The sequence below is a fragment of the Saccostrea echinata genome, unplaced genomic scaffold (assembly GCF_033153115.1).
Source record: "Saccostrea echinata isolate AGI-Se365-2 ecotype Australia unplaced genomic scaffold, CSIRO_AGI_Sech_v1 ptg000009l, whole genome shotgun sequence".
NCBI classification, from domain to species: Eukaryota; Metazoa; Mollusca; class Bivalvia; order Ostreida; family Ostreidae; genus Saccostrea; species Saccostrea echinata.
In genome coordinates this window covers 19157438-19176965 of record NW_026889758.1, presented here as the reverse complement: position 1 = coordinate 19176965, position 19528 = coordinate 19157438, and the positions used below count along the sequence as shown (strand labels likewise).

General features: G+C 33.0%; 1 protein-coding gene and 1 long non-coding RNA gene across 2 annotated transcripts in view; both read left to right on the top strand.

Moving 5' to 3' along the window:
* Positions 1 to 508: 508 nt before the first annotated feature.
* Positions 509 to 19528, top strand: part of LOC133182506 (uncharacterized) — a 54760-nt gene continuing 35740 nt past the window's right edge. The window contains exons 1-11 of the mRNA XM_061317351.1: positions 509 to 537; positions 2465 to 2567; positions 2750 to 2980; positions 3892 to 3966; positions 4041 to 4151; positions 10778 to 10861; positions 11063 to 11172; positions 11761 to 11806; positions 12080 to 12313; positions 15732 to 15815; positions 15897 to 16048. Coding sequence (XP_061173335.1) covers positions 509 to 537; positions 2465 to 2567; positions 2750 to 2980; positions 3892 to 3966; positions 4041 to 4151; positions 10778 to 10861; positions 11063 to 11172; positions 11761 to 11806; positions 12080 to 12313; positions 15732 to 15815; positions 15897 to 16048 — 1259 coding nt within the window. The remainder of the gene's footprint in view (positions 538 to 2464; positions 2568 to 2749; positions 2981 to 3891; positions 3967 to 4040; positions 4152 to 10777; positions 10862 to 11062; positions 11173 to 11760; positions 11807 to 12079; positions 12314 to 15731; positions 15816 to 15896; positions 16049 to 19528) is intronic.
* On the top strand, positions 12660 to 15192 carry LOC133181980 (uncharacterized). Its single transcript, XR_009720509.1, has 3 exons — positions 12660 to 12735; positions 13323 to 13409; positions 15140 to 15192. It is a non-coding gene; the product is annotated as an uncharacterized LOC133181980 (long non-coding RNA).

Sequence of the window (19528 nt, the reverse complement as noted above, 5' to 3'; positions counted from 1 at the left end):
GTCCATATCTCAAGAACCCCTTGGCCAATTTTCGTCAGATTTGTCAGAGAGTATACTTGGCCCAAAGGCTATCATTTTTACTAAAATAGGTTTGTTACCCTCAAACGAAGGGAGATTTTGGGAAATACAAACAAAAATAGTGGTTGCTCAAATTCTTTTCAAGAACCTCTGGGCAGATTATTACCAAACTTACACATAAGGATGAGAATATGTTGTAGATTAAAAATTCTTCAACGCATCAACCTGGGGCAAGGGGCATAGTCTTAAGGTCACTTCAAAGTTGTCCTAAAATGATGTTTTGTCAAAACTTTGATACCTTGCCAATTGAAGGACTAAGATCGTCAAATATTGTCAATTGATGCTACTTAGGAGTTTTTGTAATGATGACTCAATTAAAAGTAGGTCATGGTGACCTACTTTTTTAAAATTTTGCAGGTATTCATTTTCAAATTGATTTTGATGCATATTTTGGAATTTATGTTCATCAAACCTTGTCAGGTGATGCATCATGGGGAATAGAAGTGTGTCAACCAAAATGTAGGTCACTATGAGTACTTTCAATGATCCCCTAATGTGACCCCACCCTATCACCATGAACCATGATTTGAACAATTTAGAATCTACACTTCCTCAAGAAGCTTTCACTTAAGTTTCATCTCTTCTGGCCCAGTGCATGGTTCTTGAAAAGAAAATTTTTAAAGCATTTTTTTCTAATTATTTCAATGTAAAACCTCGATATCCTATTGTGGCTCCATTCTACCCAGGTGGGCAATGACTTGAGGAATTTAAAGCCTACACTACGTCAGGAAGTTTTCTTCAAGATTCAAGATTCATCTCTTCTGGCCCAGTGGTTCTTTAGAAAAGGATTTTTTAATGAACCCACCATATTTTTTACCCTTTCTTGATTATCTCCCCTTAGGACTTGTCCTTTTATTTCAACATTAAAAATTACCTTTACCCAAAGATGCTTTGCGTCAAATTTGTTTAAATTGGCCCGTGGTTCTTGAGAAGAAGTCAAAAATGTAAAAAGTTTACGTACGGACAAACTGACGGACAGACGGACGGACAGCCGCCGGACACCTGGTGATCAGAAAGCTCAGTTGAGCTAAATAGGTAGGCCACAGTGACTTACTTTTAGAATATCATGGCTATATTTAAATATTTCAGAATCTAAGTGGCGTAGAATCATTAAATTTTGTCAGTTGATCCATCTTGGCCCTTCGGAATGTGTCAACCAAAAAGTAGATTACCATGACCTAATTTCTGAACTTTATGGCTAATTATTTCAAACATTTATGTTCATTATTTAGGATACTGTGAGGTTCAAAATCATCAAACCTTGTAACTTGTTGCATCATGGGGCCTTGAAACATATTTATGTAGGTCACTGTGAACTACTTTTTGAATTTTGCAAGTACATGTGCATTCATTTTGAAATATGCATATTTTGGACACTGTGAAGCATACGACTATCCAAACTTGTTAATTAATGCATCCTAAGACCTCGGAGTATATTAATAAAAGAGGAGGTCACAGCGAACTACTTTTGGAATATATGGCTATATTTATAAATTTCAGATAATAAGTGGCTTAGAATCATAAAACATTGTCGGTTGATGCATCTTGCGGAAACTAGAAAGTAGGTCACCGTGATTTTTGTTTTGGAAATTCACACCTTCATCTTAATATTTAGGACACTAAGAAGCTTAGAAACAAACGTTGTATGTTGACTCATTGGATCCTCAGCTTGTGTCAACCAAAAAGTAGGTCACCAATAACCTACTTTTGGAATAAAACTATATCTAAATATTTCAGATAATAAGAAGCTTGGAATCATCCGTCTTTGTCAGTTGATGCATCTTAAATTCTCAGAGTGTGTTAATCAAAAGATAGGTCATTGTGACCTACTATTGGAATTTCAAGACTTTATCTAAATATTTACGATATTGAGAGACTTAGAGTAGAAGTGATAAAGTTGCACAATTTATCAGAAGAGCGATTCAAGGCACTTGGCCTCTTGCTTTTCTCAGTTCGGTTTCAAAGTTTCAAAAATGTTTAATAAATTGAAGATGAGATTATAACACTATGTCACCAGAAATAAATAAATTAAGTATGTAAATAAATAAGTATTAAACAATTTGCTTTTCATTTTATATTCGAAATATCTATAAATTACTCTTCTCTTTTCATTAAGTTGACTACAGTCATGAGTGTTTTTTAAATATTATAAAACTGCTGATTTTCTACAAAATAAAGGTAATTGGGTTTCGTGATTAGACCTGTTTACTAGTATTCCGGCTTCGTCTTAGAAAAAAAAGACAATATATGGGGACGCGAACCTTGGCAAGCCCCTTCATGGTAAACTAGAACTGTACATTGTATAAACAAAACATTGGACCATATCTTCTAGTAATGACATGATTTCATTATTTTTAAACAAATACTAATGTTTTTCTACTTACAGAACACGCATATTGGACGTTTTTACATATGCTCCAGGGTCTTATAGAAAGAATGCATATGCTTTGCCTGTTAATATCATCATCATGTGCATGATTCTAGTCAGAGTAAGGTGTTATAACAAATACAGATTGGAATAGAATAATTCCCTCTGAATTTGAAAAACAGAAATTCTTCATACTGCTAATGATTTATTTCACACCTTAAAACATGCAAAATTTAAAAAGAACAGCTTAAAAGTCGATACTTTCATTTCAAATCATTTTAATAACATTCCCTGTTTCTGCAGTGTATATCTGTTGGTTACTTTGTTATGGGACTGGTCTGGAAGCTCCATACAGGACTAATTCAAGACAGCTGGATTGATATCCTAAATCGACTGTGGATTGGAAACTTAAGACTGGGAATTACAGTTAATGCTTTAGTGTTGACCTCTGTGTCTCTGTTTCCAGTATATGTGATTTCTTGCGCCTTGGGAATGTTAGGAATATTCTGTAGAAAAAGGATATTTGTTATCTTGGTATGAAACATATATTAAATTAGTTTTTAAAGATAAATGTTGAAATGAATAATGATGAACAGTACAAGTGCCCTTATTTATATTTTTATGTGTTATAAGTAGGGTTAGCAATCGAATACAGAATTGCCAATCGGTTAACCGCAAAATGTTCCGACCGATTAACCGGTTAATTGTATCAAAATACTAGTACCAGTAAAAATACAGTTTCTTGTTTCTTTTTTCAAGTTAGCTTTATTCCTCTTTTGATATATACACAAGAAGACTGTAAAAAACGCAAGCATTATATGCTTCTTCAGAACACATTTATTTAGAAAAGCCGTGAAACATGACTGCGATATCAAAGACATTGACAATTTTTGAGACCAGATGTGACACAATTTTATTCTGCACTTTCTTTATCTAACTATCACTAAATTTACAATGTTTAATTACATAATTTGATAAATAACTAGAAAGGAAAGACGGGTTAATATACACCTTATAATCTGCTCACAGTGATCAACGGTGGATTAATATTATAAAGGAAATAGAGAAAAGGCTGATAACGACATTGATAACACTTCACAAACTGACCAATTACTATCTCAATCCGGAGCGCCTAAATTACTTCCAAATTAACGTGAAAATGCCAACTTATCCACACTGAGAGGGTCTTGTAAAATAAAATATTGAATTCTATGGAAATCGCATTTAACTTTACATATATTTTAATTTTTCCGATTAACCGATTACAGATGTTCCAACCGATTACCATCGTCCCAACTCAGTTAACCGATTACAGATTGCCATCTCTAGTTATAAATCTTGAAGTTATCATAAGGAAATCTTATCCACATGTTTGTATCCCCCTCAAAATTGATACATCTTAATATTCAAGATGAGACTAGTTATATAATTTCATTTCTTTACAGTATATGCTGTCCTTGCTAATTTTCCTTGGTACAGACATGATATACATCTCTATATTTAGTATACTTCTAGATGAAGTAAGTATCTGTTTATACACGACAATAATTTGATTTTAAAATATCGTACTTAGTGTATCACACTCTTTTGTTAGATGGAGTCCTCTTCACTTCCTGCAGATTTCCAGTCAATTTTCCATGAGCGAATAAACTATCCCGATTCGCCAAAAGAAGCCATTGGAGATTGGATGACATTTTTTTCCACGGTACTCCTATATTGTCATCCTAAATTAAGTTTCAATTTACTGAGTACTGAATAATTAGTCATTACTTAAAATAATTGCGGAAAATTAATAACCCGCGTAGGAAGGTTCTTATTTTCTTCTGCAATGGCTGTAACCTTTAATCCCGCGTTTTCAAAGAGAGAGACAAATAATTGTTTATATTAAAGTCTGCTTGAATAATCGTATAAAGTAGTTTTAAGGTTGGAAATTGTTGTATTATTATTCTGTACTTGATGTTATGTGTTATTGATGGAAAGCACAATGCTTAAGAAATTTTTATAGAGGTGGCTATATAAAAAGACCGGCTCTAACTAGTTAAAATTTAATGAATTGATTAATTGATTTGGTTTTCAAAAGAAATAAAGAAAAAAATATCAGTGGACGTAAATATAGAGACGTACTTTTTTCAATGCTACAATTTTATGAAATCAAATGGTGTAGAACGTAGCAAACTTTCAAAAGGGGAATTACACTGCATGGAAACCTAAATGTTGTCTTTTAAACAAAAAATTTGATGATCCAGATAACTAAAAGAAAACTCGGTAAGTTAAGTTATAAAATGAAAAAAAAATAAAGATAACGAACAGTAATTGATCTCAAAAAAATTACAAACAATAAAAATCTGTGATCAGGGCATAAACACGGACTTCAGAAATACCAGAGGTGGGATCAGGTGGCTAGTAGGAGTAAGCATCCCCTGCTGATCGGTCACACCTGCCGTGAGCCATATGTATTGATTAAGTAGACGGAACATTTCGTAGCCGAATTTAGTATAAAAACGAAGACCTTACAAACGGGCTTTTGCGAGAAGCGCTGACTTTTAAAAATGACGACTTACTTTTACACTAGGACAATATACGGAAGCTCTTTTGCGATATAAACATTAAGCTCGAGTTAATTAAACAATAAAAGTGGACCATTTCAAAGCAAATATTACGTTGTCTAGGAAGGGATCTGCATCCATCCTACCCTCAACCCCTTCCATTCCTACATTGACCAATTCTTGCTAAGTTTTCCTTCCGAAATGTTTTTTCTTCCTTATTTCATTCCTTCAGAAAAATAAGATGGAAAGGAGAGACTGTCCCTCACCAGTAAGTTATTTAAGTTATGTAATTCTGCCTCATATCATCTATTGCGTTGATTGCATAGCGGTAAATCATGTTAATGCCCCTACCACCATATCTATAACCACTATTAAGGTTTTCTTAGCTATTATCAATTCCGTACCTCCGTACATAAGGCATTTTTAAATGCCAAAGTAAGCCGTCGACTGGAAAAGTCAGTGCTTCTCGCAAAAGTCCACTGATCCACAAGGCAGCCAAAATACGACCGACTGATAGGTTAAAAAGCCATAGCGCATTTGATAGGCATTTTCGCCTACTCTAGTGGTGATTTCTTAAATACATTTTTAAACCAAAATTTTGTCATACAATCTTAGTTCAAACATTTGTTAACTCAAATTACACAATAATGATATTTAAATACTAATAATTCCCTTATATGATAAATAAGAAAATCATCGAGTTTGTATGGAAGATATAGTAAATATTGAGTTGTCTATCTAAACGAAGACATACTGTTGCCAAAGACCACCTTTAACCAGAAAAACAACATTTGAATGATTTTACTTAGATATGATTGCGCTTTATTGCATTTAGATAATTTTGGTTGAAGGTGGTCTTCATATTGAAAATGATGAAAATATATATTCAATTTTCCTTCTCATACTACCTTAAGATTTAGTAATCGAGTCGCCATCAATGATTTCGTGGCGCAATGGTATGATTGCTAGAACGTAAATCTGAGATTGCGAGTTCAAGCTCATAATTTTCCATTTATGCCTTTTTAACATTTTTTTCTTGTGCACCTTTTCTAGTATTCTTAATTATTATTTATAATAAACATAATTCAAAAAATATAAAAATATAGTTACACTTTGAAAGTATCTCGGGAAAGGACAGTTCTAACCTATTTCGTTAAATTTTGCAAATTCATAGTTACTTGTTTTATTTTTACTGATTCCCTTAGCCTTTTGTCTCGAAATTAGAGTAATTAACATGTAAAATGATGTTATATGACATACTTGCACCTACGAAAATACAACACTCGTCCACAAATGATATAATATAAGTTGATATCGAGTTGAAAAGATGTATCTATGAATAGAAACGGGTGATTTCCTTTTAAATTCTCGAGTCGGCCGTGTCGTCGGTAAGGCAGCTGTGGCTCTTTGCTAACAAGGCCATTATAACGACCATAGAATTTACGAAATGCTGACTTTAAACGAGATTGTTGTAATTCCTTTAACACCAACTTATCTGTATGTATCCTTCCTCGTTTAAAAACTGGCTGTACTCAGAGCATGCTCTTGAGTACGTACGTATCCAGTAAGCTTTGAGACATAAACATCATATGCAGGTGATAGAGGAATATTACTATATGAATAAGGAGAGTTGAAGATGGAAAAGCTGAAGTCATCTTCTCGTTTGTCAAACAATTTAGTTGTTAGTTGGCCCTTATCGTCTATAGTCGGTAAAACATCCAAATAGGAAAAAGATGTAGTGTTTACTTGTTTCAAGTTTACTGGGATATATCGATTCGACATATGAAAGGAACTATTGCTAATTGACAAAACATCGTTGATGTATCTGAATGTCGAGTTGAAGGCCACGGCAAGTGTTTTTTTTTTTTTTTTTTTTTTTCTCGTGTAGAAGTTTTTGAACAAATTCTGCAACATAGGAATATAAAAACAATTAGTGTCCATCAGAGTTCCAACAGTTTGTTGTAAGACTTGGTCTCCCAAGGCTACATAAATGCCCATTTACGACAATTTGTTTTATTTTATATTTTGCAAAAAAAAAACAAAAAAAAAAAAAAAAAAACAGAGCAGAGTAGACATGGATGGAGATAATAAATTATATTGAGGAAAATAAAAGACAATGGTATAAATGTTGTCAATGAGGAACTCCATCGTCCTTTAATATCATCATCAGAGAACTTACTACTTTGTCAACGACGACAGATCTAGCTACTAGTATTTATAAATATAAACTTAGTATTCAAAACAATTCATAAATATGAGGGGAGCACAGCTCAAAGAAATTAATTCGGATATTATGATGCTAGTAAATAAATATAACTCAGAATTAAGGCACACTGACATTGCAATTGGGTCTTAGAGAAAATTTTGCATGTATATACGTTGCTGGGTGTCGAGCGTGGTCATTTATTTTTCGATCATAATTTTTTGTTTCAACGTTCACTTGTAATACTTGATGTCTTAAATATTGACATTAGTGGGTTTTTTTTTAAACTCAATCATATAAATAACAAATTTATGCAATTTCCGACTTTAAGACACTTTCAATTTGCTGTCGTCTATCAAATTAGCAAATAAGTTTAAAGTTAGGTTAAGAGATGAGACGAAGTAGGGTTTTAAACTTTACAAATTTAAAAATATTCACACAAAAAAGATTACCTACAAAATATTTCATGATCTTCATATGAATTGCATTTTTACAAAAATGTTTCTCTCAATAGTGTAGATTCCAAAGCATAGCCAATGGATTCAAAATAAGTATGATATGAAGAGATTTAATCTCAGACAATAGGAAGAGTAATGATGTATTATCACAACATAAAATTAAAAATATATGAGATGTATATGAAATAAATATTTAGTGTAATACCTATTAAATTCATATTAGAAAACATAATAAAGCACTGCTTCCTAAGTCAGAATATCACAAAATATGTACTTGCAAGAAAAGAATTCATCCATTAGCAAGAGTTGTCTTTCTTATGAATATTTTTTTCAATAAAAAATGAATTTTTTTCAATGGGAAAAATGTATTTTTTCAATGGGAAAAAATGTATTTTTCCAATGAAAAAAATGTAATACTCATAAAAATTCTACATTTGGTACTTGATACATTAAAGCATTTTAAAATAATCCATAAAAAGATTGAACTTATTCAATTTGTAAGGGTTTAAAAACTGGATTTTTTTTTGTCAAATATAATAAAACAATTTGAAAAGTATAGGCAAAAGAAAATAAAAGTTTCCCTTTCTAGAAACTAACGTGACTGAAAAGTCAAATGAGATAGGAGAACTGCCACACAAACCGTATCTGGATTTTTTTTTTTCAAAGCAAAATATATAAGGATTGAAATCTCTGCATTTTTTTTTAAAAAAGCAGGGCTTCAGATTGTTATTACTGGTGACGTAAATAAAGTTAATAATGAGGACCTTAGATCATTAATTTTAAAAGGTCCTAAATATAGGGAACCCAGATCCTTCATCTTGCGTCGGAATTTCATAAATATTATGGATTCTGTAGAGGTTTACGTCAGACGATGGGCCAGACATGAAAAAGAAGACCTTGACACAATGTCAGAATGGATTAAATGTATCAGATGTATGTTAAAATCGCGCATTAAAAGATTGAGGGGCAATATGAGAACCATCTATCCTTCTGTATTCAATAATCCAGAAGTGAAAAAAGAATTAGATAGATTACATGATCAGTACATACGGGTCCCTGCTGACAAAGCAGGTAACAACATTGTCTTTGTTTGTAAGGCTCATAATATTTTATGTATTTTGGAGGAACTTGGATTTAATTCTACAAGTGGTAATCCAACTTATACTCATAGTTCCCTTTCTAAGGAAGAAATTCTTCAAAATCATGTGTCAGTTTTGAATATTTTTAATATTCCAAACAACCAAAATGAATTTGAATTACTATATCTATATTGGATTCCGAAACTTCATAAAAATCCTTACAAACAAAGATACATAGCGGGTTTCAGTAAATGTTCAACCAAGCCTCTTTCTTTACTCCTCACAGTTATTACAGTACTGAAAGAGAAACTTCAAGAGTACTGTGCAACAATATATTCGAGAAGTGGTGTAAATCAGATGTGGATACTTAAAAATTCCAAGGAACTTTCGGAAGATTTGAAATCACAATATTTTACCAAAATCAACAGCTTAAAAACTTATGACTTTTCAACTTTATACACAACCATTCCCCACGATGAATTAAAGTCCAGGCTTTTTGATATCATTGATAGCTGCTTTTTCAATAAAAATGGAACTCGTAAATTTACTTACCTTGTCATTTGACATTTGCAAAATTATTTTGTTAAAAAATATTCTGATTGTACACACAAGTACTCTGAAGTTGACATTAAAAAGATGCTTGAGTTTCTGATTGACAATATCTATGTGGTTTTTGGAGACCAGGTCTTCCAACAATCTATTGGAATTCCCATGGGTACCAATTGTGCCCCGTTATGAGCAGACCTTTTTTGTATTCATATGAAGCAGAATTTGTCCAAAATCTTATCCGTGAAAAGAAGAAAACACTTGCTGTGGCCTTCAACTCAACATTTAGATATATCGACGACGTATTGTCAATTAACAATGGTTATTTCCATTCTTATGTTGATACGATATATCCCGGTGAGCTTGAGATAAAAGATAACACATTCTGACACATCTGTTTCATATTTGGATATTTTACTTGAAAAAGACGTTAATGGTAATCTAACAACCAAGCTTTATGATAAACGTGATTACTTTAACTTTTCAATCGTCAACTTCCCTTACTTATGCAGCAATATACCTTCATCACCTGCATACGGGGTTTATATTTCTCAGTTGATTCGATACGCAAAAGCATGCTCTACGTATGTACAATTTCTAAAACGAGGTAAATTATTGACAAACAAGTTGATGAAACAAGAATATCAGCAGTTCTATGGTCGATACAATGACCTTGTCAGCAAATACAGTTTATCATTGAGTCAAATGCTGACTGACGTTTTTCATACTAATTGTTAGGCCATTATTTACAAACTGAATTGTCGACGGATTTTACAGTTATTTCTCGATCATGACAAGGAGCACACTGTGGGTGTGACCGGTCGGCAGGGGATGTTCACTCCTCCATGGCACCTTATCCCACCTCTAATGTTTTGGAGGTCCGTGTTTGCTCTGCTCCTATTTTGCATTGTTTAATGGACTTTTGAGCTTGAATACAGTTCGTTATCCCCATATATTTCATTGTCAATTTAAGTAACAAGCTCCTCGTATGATGTAGACATAAAATTGTTCCAACAATGACAAGAATGTTCCAAACTTTTATAAAGAGAAATTTAAAAAAAATATTGTATTTGATTCTTCTTTTCAAGAATCGACTATATTCAATCATATTACATCTGAAACCTTTTTTCCAAATACTAATCTCATCGTCTTGGATGAGGCCACCATAAAGGTCTCAGCTTTACGAAGAAATATATTTGCTTTGTGTCAAAAAAGCATGACATCAAAATAAAATATGTAAACGCAAATTTATTCTAATTCATGTTGCTGTAGATACTAATATGCATGTTTATTTCCGTATATCGGATTAGTTGGGATGCTGTGGTATTACAAGTAATCTGGGTAGTCATTGGTGTTCGGGTTACGATTTGGTGAGTTAAACCACTTCTATATAATTGAAAATTTAAGATTTCATTAACTATCGCTCTCTTTTTGGATATAAATTTTTGTATGGAATACTGATACTTCTCATTACTTAACACATCCTTTAACTCTTTAAGACCTGCTGGGAGAAATTCTCCAGAAAGATGATATCATACTGTTCATCTTTTCTAAGCCTTGCTGTTCTATGTCTTTTATTAGAGGTATGTAAAATACAATATTTATCCAGTGATTTTTTTAAAATCTTGATGAAAACTTAAAACACACACACACACACTTTTTCTGGTGAGGTTTAATTCAAATATATTTAAGTTTTTTTTTCTTTCTTGTGGAAAATGAAATGTAGTGTGTATATACAGTGCTTACACAATATGATGTATATTTTTGCTTGATACATCTTTCAGCTTATTCAGCTCGGTTTTTGTGACATTATCTACAGTAATCTCTCTGGACAGAAACTACCATTTGCTCTAGCAAGAACTTGTTTATCAAAGATAATAACAGCGTGGCAAAGGTAGGGAAAACATGATTGATAAATTTTAGAAAGCAACTTTATCCTTTTCGTTCGTTTGTTTTTGTTTTCTTTTTATTGTTTTATTTATTGTTTTATTTTTATTAAGGTAAAACTTTATAATTTAAACATTTTTTTTTTAAATGTAGTTAACTTTTACAGTATCTACATGTATTTAAATGATAAATCGATTATAGCATGTTTTACAATGGTTCTTTTGTAAATGTCTTTCAAATAGCTTCGCACTTTTGTATCTTTATAATCCACAAAACAAAGTTTTAATTTCAATGTATTCCTGAATTGTATTAATCGGTTCGTAATTTAGATGAATGCATTGACACTCAATATAAATTTTCTGTAAAATATTTTCACACTCCTACTCTACTTACTATTTATTTATTATCAATCTATATCAAGGTTTACAATACATAGTGTCTATATGTCAGAAATATTTCTAGAATATTACTAACAATACAATTTTGATTGGATTTCATTAAAACTTACAACACAAAGACATTTTTTAAAAATACGTAATTCTGTGTTAGTAATGGTTAATATTCATGAAAAATTGAAAAAAGCCTGATTTTTCAGGTCATGGTCATGTGTCATCGCTAATATTTGGAGATTGCTATCATGCGTAAGTAGCCGTGAGACCTTTCTCCTGTATGTTACATGTAATATTTCAAAAATTTCTATCGTTGTTGTCGTTTTAAAATTTGTGTAACAAGGAATGGAGATTTTGTTTTCCCGAACAAACATCCTTTTCAAACCAGTAATTCTCTTCTTAAATGAACTTCGAAGTTAAGATTTTTCACTTCTATAAACCAGACATTATCTTCACTCACACGATTATCAGTTTTTCTCCTACATGATAAACTCTTTCATCCACTGTTTCATGAAATTAATACAGCTTCCTTCAATTGGACTTGTGACTTTGGGTGCAATGTTACTCAACGATAGCCAGATGAGAGGATCATTTGTAGATCCTATCTATGTACATATCTACATCCTGGGACTTAACTTTATGGACATTATCAGGGGACTCGGTGTTCTAATGATCACCCTTGGAGTTTTGGAGTTCATTGCAAACATTTCAGCGGTCATCGCTGACTGTGTAGTACAAAACAAGACTAAGAGTGGAATGGTGATGTATCTTGTTATCTAAATTTGCCCAGTGAATAAAAATATATTGTTACTATAATTCAGGCAACTGTGTTAAATTATACATGGTGTTAGTTCGGTCAAATTAGTTGCTTTGCCATTTTCTACTATTGAAAACTACTGAATACTTCTTGCTACATTTTTATAGCTAATTTAATAACGTCCTAGCTCGAGTAGTTAATCATACTCCACTAAAGAAGTTATATAGAATCAGATGTATCAAAGGTCTGAGATCTTATAATATTATTTCAAACAGTTTGTACATGTATATTACTGAATGAGGAAATGGAATAAATAATCTATAATGAAGCATCTCTTTCCGTTTTCAAGGTAATCGTTATAACAGGTATTTTGCTGTCTCTGAAGATTGTCTGGCTTGGTGTGTGTATAAAGTTGGTCCTTCAGGTAATTCAAAGTTAGCATACATGTACATCATTTTACTGATGCATGAATGCATGGAATAGAATTTGTATATACTTAAACAACCCTAAAAGGCAAGGAGTTATGAGAGCAGGTCTCATTTTTTACCACAGATTCCTATTTTTTTCTTTTTCCCTTCTTCAAAAAATAAGTTAAAGTTTGTTTAAATTTTTTTCAAAACATTGATATTTTTGCTTTGGAGGAGGGGGGGGGGGGGGTTCAAGGTCAATAATTCTCTTTTCATCTATCTCCAGTCTGACTTTAAATTTGATTTTCACTGGTTTTGATTTGCAAAATAAATGTTTTATTATGCGTGAGTGATAAGTGTACCGCTGCAACGCTTAATTATAAGGTTGCAGCGTGACTGAACATTTTTATTTATCTCAGTCGAGTTTGCTTTTGAGAAACATAAACCTCTCCTTGTTTTGGATTAAGTAAATCCATTTTTTAAGTTATTGATATATACGAGTAACATGTACTTAGACGGGTGAGGGGGTATGTGCTTATCATTTACTTTACTGTCAAAGTAGCAGAATAGTATTTTTCTTACTCAAACGTTTTTGTAAATGCAGATGAACGACGATCTTCGAATTCAACTGACCAATTTACTGAGAAGTTTTTCATACATCAGAGGACAGTGGTTTTATTTATTTGGTGAAGTGAGTACAGTCATCTTTGTTTTTAATTGAAAACAAGAGGCCCATTGACCCATACACTAACATGAGTCACCTTTCTCTTCTGCATAGATAAAACCCTATATTGTGGCTACTGCCTTAAAATTCCCGCATGCATGTGGTTTTAACAATTTTATTAAGTCTCCATTATTCTGAATAAATGCGTGTTTCAGTAAAAAGTGTGGAAACCCTCCTGACGACTTTTCATCTAAATCAGTGGTATTTTGCATAAATAACATACTAAGCACGAAGAATTCCAAATACATAATATTTTGTTGATATGAAAAAGGTGAAGATAATGAACAGTGATCGATCTATAAAAAAATCTACAGGCCACACAAATCTGTGAACAGGACATAAAACTCGGAACCCGGAAATTCCAGAGGTGTGATAAGGTGCCTAGGAGGCGTAAGCATCCCCTGTTGACCTTTCACACACGCTATGAGCCGTATGTATTAATTAGGTAGACGGAACATTCCGAAGTCAAATTTAGCATAAAACAAAGGCCTAACAATTGGTATGAAAAACGTCAGCCAAAGTACGACTCAATGATAGGTTATAATTGCTAATAAGTCATTATAACGACCATAAAATTTACGAAATGCTGACTTTAAACAAGTTGTTGAAATCCCTGTAACATCAACTTATCTTTTAGTATTCTGCCTAAGTTTAAAAATTTATCATACTCGGAGTTTTCTCTTAAGTATAGAAAAGGTTGGGAGATGTGAACACCATATGCAGGTGACAGCGGGATATTACTACTTAAATAAGAAAAGTTGACGATTGAAAAGCTGAAGTCATCTTGTTTGTTATACAATTTAGTTGTTAGTGGCCCTTATCGTCTATAGTCAGTAAAACACTCAAATATGAAACAAATGTGGTAGAATCTGTGGTGTCTTTTATTTCAAATTCAATGGGATATATCGAATCGACGTATGAATGGACGTAACAATTGTTAATTGATAAAACGTCGTCGATATATCTAAATATCGAGATGAAGGCCACAACAAGTGTCTTTTTTCATGTAGAAGTTTCTGAATAAATGTTGCTTCTTAAGAATTTAAAAATTTTTGTCTATGAAATCAAAAAGCCTAGATTTTAATTTATCGTTAGGAATGGTGTATAAAGTGTAGATTTTCCTAAACACTTTATATACATATACCTATATAAAACTTCCATTCCTATTGTGCCCCTATTGTGGACCAAGGGACAATGATTTGAATTAAAATCTACTCTTTATGGAAATGCTTGTGTAATAATTTGAAGGTTATAAAGGATTACACATCAGTGGTCTATTACCCAACGATTCATGAGAATATCTTTTAAATTGATGACGTAAACTCATGTGGGCTTTGAACATTGGTTAAGTTCTGTATTTGAACAATTTTAAGCCTGTGAAACCAGAGAAACTGTAGCAAGTAGAAGTCGCACTGTAGTTCGTACTGGAAAATTTTAAAATTACCTGCTTTCATCGGAAATTCACCGGGGGATGTTAGATAAAACAAAGGCACGAGTCTGAGGAGCGTATATGTTTTAATTTCACTTTATTCAGTTTTCATTTTTTCTTCTTTTTTTGTATTTTTTTAAATGGTTTTGTTTTGTTTGTTTGTTTGGGTTTTTTTTGTTTGTTTGTTTGTTTGTTTTTTTTTTTTTTGAAGAGTGTATATGATTACACCATGTTTTACATTTTTTTTTCATTTCTATTCTATTTCTAGCTGCAGTGTTGTGGACTGAACTCTAGCAATGATTTTTGTACTCTGAGTTCTTCTTGCTCTTCAGGACAACTTCCACATACATGTTGTCACACACTCTACCAAACTCAGACAAGCTACATATACTCCAATACTTGGTGCTATTCTGTACAAATGGTAAAATTTTTGTATCAATCGTTAAACTTTCAATCACCTTCCAGGTTTATTTCCCTATTTTGTTCAACATCTTTGTTTAATGTCATACCTTTAAGCTTTAAATTTACTAGAAAAGTCATTAAGTAAGTAAATTTGCACAGACTTGAATTTGTTTAACTAGTCGCTTTACTCTCATTAAAATGAAAAAAAAGAAAGGCTAATAAATTTTAGATGTCTTAGTTATGATTATACTTGAATTTAAAGTTTTCCCCCATATAAATATATAAATCCTATATTGCAAAGCAAGCAAAAAGTAAATATTCACTTGGAGATCTGACATAATATCTGTAAAACACATTAGAAATTACTGGAGATGGGAAAATCAAAACAAAACTCAAAAAATATCCCATCTATATAACCTGAAACAAATAAAATAGATATGTGAGTTTTTTAATTGTAGGGTTGCCTTGATAAAATACAGAATATTATTGGGTTTTATACCACCGGCTTTTTTATTGCCATCTCCATTTCAATTCTTTTTGAGGTAAGTGATTAAAAAATTAAAAACATGAAGTTAAAAACGTCACTACAACTTAATTTTATGTAATTACCTGCTATATTTCAGGGATTATCTGTTTTGTTCACAATTTTCCAAATACGTTCTATGCCTTCAAAAGATGTTCACGACAATCACAATCTACAGAACAATTCCTCTGATGAATCCAGAGATGAGGAAAACAAAGGCATCTGCAAACAATGTTTTCAGTATTGCAAAAGGTAAATTAATTACATGCATGAGTACATGGACACCTGTTAAAAGGACACTTAATTATTCCTTCTCAAACACAAATTCTCCATTTAGGTCACCTGAGTCACTCAGGTGACCTATTGCTATCTGTCTTTGTCTGTCGACGTTCGTCGTGCGTCAGTCAAAATCTTTTGAACATTTTCAGCTTCTTCTCTTGAACCACTGCACTGATTCAACCAAGTTTGGCATATAGCATCAATGGATGAAGGGGAGTTATGAATTTCATGGTCGTGCCCCCTTTGGCCTGAGGAATGGGGCTAAAACCATCTAAATTAGTGCTGTTTTAGTGCTCTCTTCAAAATCTTCTTTTTTACTCCTGGACACCAAGCAGGCAAACAATTGATACGATTGTGTAACCTTTTTTTGCAGAAAAACATGCAGCAGAACTACGATAACTTATTTCAAAAAGCAAGTATTTCGATATACGTGTACTTTATAAATTAATTTTGTTCAATTTGGGAGGCAATTGGCCATAAAGGGACCGAGGTAGGCGGTGGAACATTAAAATAGATTCTCTTAAATGAAAAAGGTGACGATAACGAACAGTGAATCTACAAACAAAATAAATAAAGAATTAAAAAGACTTCAATTTCTTAAAACATTATGTACTACAGATTCAAACTTGTGCACTTCTTATCCACTAAGATCATGACAAATCACAATATGAGGGTATAAATTCAAGTGTTTGTCTCAGAAAAAAACCAAGAAAATCGAAAAAATTAATAACAAGAGGGTCTGAAACATTTCATTAATGACTGTATTTTCATGTCACCTCAGTCACTCAGGTGACATATTGCTATCTGATTTCATCCGTTGTGATCCGTCGTGCGATGTGTATCGTGCAATAGCATTTGAACATTTTCAGCTTCTTCTCTGGAACCACTGAACCAATTTCAGTTAATTTTGGCATAAAGTATCTATAGATGAAGGTGTTCAAAAACTATGAATTTCATGTTCCTTGCCTCCCTGAGGCCTGAGGGGTAGGGCTAAAACCACCAAAACGAATGCAATCTTTAAAAATCTTTTTCTTCTTAACTCCTGGACATCAAGCTGTCAAACTGTTAGCATGATTGTAATAAATCTTCTACCAAAATTGTGAAATTCATGGCTCAGGGATTTTGTTTTAGTGTGATGCTCTTCTTCTCTGCCCCTAATATTTAGCAGATCAATAGAAGCGTGGTTATGATGCCTCTTCCAAAGTTGTGAAATTCAAGGCCCCAGGGTGAGGGGTTCTGGTGTTTAGGAGCTCTGTTGATTTTATCGTGAAAATGCATTATTTCTTTGTAGATCTTCTTCTTTGCTCATGCTTCTTAAGCAAAAAAAAAAAAAAGATGTGTTTGTGAAACACTGATTCCCCCGTATGACAGCTTATGTTAGATAACGTTAAAGTTTCTCAAATGCAAGTCAAACTCCAGGTCAAGAGATCAAAAATGTTGGTACCCAAAGGAAGGTTTTGTCTCGAGGAATATACTAGTACCTGTGAAATATGGAAGCCCTAGCACCAACCGTTGAAAAGTTATGACGAAGGTTTAAAGTTTTTTCAAAGTAAGTAAAATGGCGAGGTGAAGGTCAAATGGTGCCCAGGGGAAGGTTTTGTCACAAGTGATACACATTATCCTGAAATGTGAAAGCCCTAAAACCAAACATTCAAATGTTATGGCCAAGGTTAATTTTTTTTAAAAGTCGGTCAAACTCCAAGGTCAAGGTCAATACCAAAATTGTTGGTATCCAAAGGAAGGTTTTCTTACAAGGAATGTACATGTGAAGTATGAAAACCCTAACACCAACTGTTCAAAAGTTCTGACCAAGGTTAAAGATTTTCAAAAGTAGGTCAAACTACATGGTCAAAGGGACAAAGTTGTTGGTATTTTAAGGAAGGTCTTGTCACTAGGAATACACATGTGAAATATGAAAGCCCTAGCACAAATTGTTCAAAAGTTATGGCTAAGGTTAAAGTTTGTCAAAATTAAAGTACCGGTAGGTCAAACTCTAAGGTCAAGGTCAAGAAGTTAAAGTTGTTGGTATCCTAAGAAAGGTCTTGTCACAAGGGATACACATGTGGAATATGAAAGCCCAAACTGTTCAAAAGTCATGGCCAAGGTTAAAGTCTCATAAAATTTTGCAAAAATGAGTCAAACTCCAAGGTCAAGGTCAAAAGGTAAAATATAATTGTACTCAAAGAAAGGTCTTGTCAAAAGGAATACACATATGAAATATGAAAGCCATAGCTTCAATCAATCAAAAGTTATGGGCAAGGTTAAAGTTTTTGCGGACAAACAGACAGACAGATAGACGGACGGACAGGACAAAAACTATATGCCCCCGAATCTTCGATTACGGGGGAATAAAAACAACTTAGTGAATGGTTATAATGTGCAAGGTCGCCTCTTCTATCAATGTGAATTTCATGGCCTGCGAGTCAGGTTTTCTGGTTTAAGGGCTAGGCTCTATTGATTATATAGCAAAAATGCATTAATTCTTCTTTTTTTTTTAAACATCCTCAGCTCTTGCGTATTTAGCAGATAAACTAAGTGCAAAAATATGGTGAGCAGGGGTTCTTCTTCCAAAATTGTGAAAATTTGTTGTCCCAGGGTCAAGGGTCCTGATGTTGGGAGGAGGGACTCTATTGAATATAGAATATATAAAGAAAATCCACTTTGAAAAATCCTCCTCTCTGTTCCTAGGTGTTAAGCATACAAAGTAAGTACATAGTTATGATGAGCAAAAGTGCCTCTTTCAAAATGGTGAAGTTCGTGGTACCTGGATCAGGGGTTATGGTGTTAGTGCTGAGCTCTTGCTCCATAGATCAGATATTGAAAATAAATTCTTTAAATACCTTCCTTTCTGTCCCTTGGTATTTAGCAGACAAATGAATTGCATGGTTATAACGAGCAAGGATGCTTCTCCAAAAAATGTGAAATTTGTGGCCCCAGAGGTTCTGGTGTGTGTCAGGGGTATCTATCAATTATACATAGAAAATGCATTATTACTTTGAAAAATATTCTCTGTTCCAGCGTATCAATCTAAACAAACAAAGTAAGTACAAAGTCATGATGAGCCTCTTCCAAAATTGTGAAATTCATGGCCTATGGGTCAGGGGTTCTGTGTTTGGGCGAGGTTCTATAGATCAGATGTTGAAAGTGCAAAAATTCTTTAAATTTCCTCTTCTTATCCCTTGGTATTTAGCGGACAAACTAATTGCATATTATAGCATATTATTTCATGGTTATTATGAGCAAGGCTGCCTCTTCCAAAATTATGAAATTTATAGCCTCTGGATAAGGAGGTTTGGTGTTAAGGTGGAACTCTCGCCTCGTTTTAGATGCATTAAATATGCTTTCAGTGTCATTTCATATACTTTCTTTAAGGTTTTTTTAATTTCACATTTGTCATGTTTTAAGAAGAAAGATCACCAATATCAAGAACTACGAATTGAAAATTATTCTTTT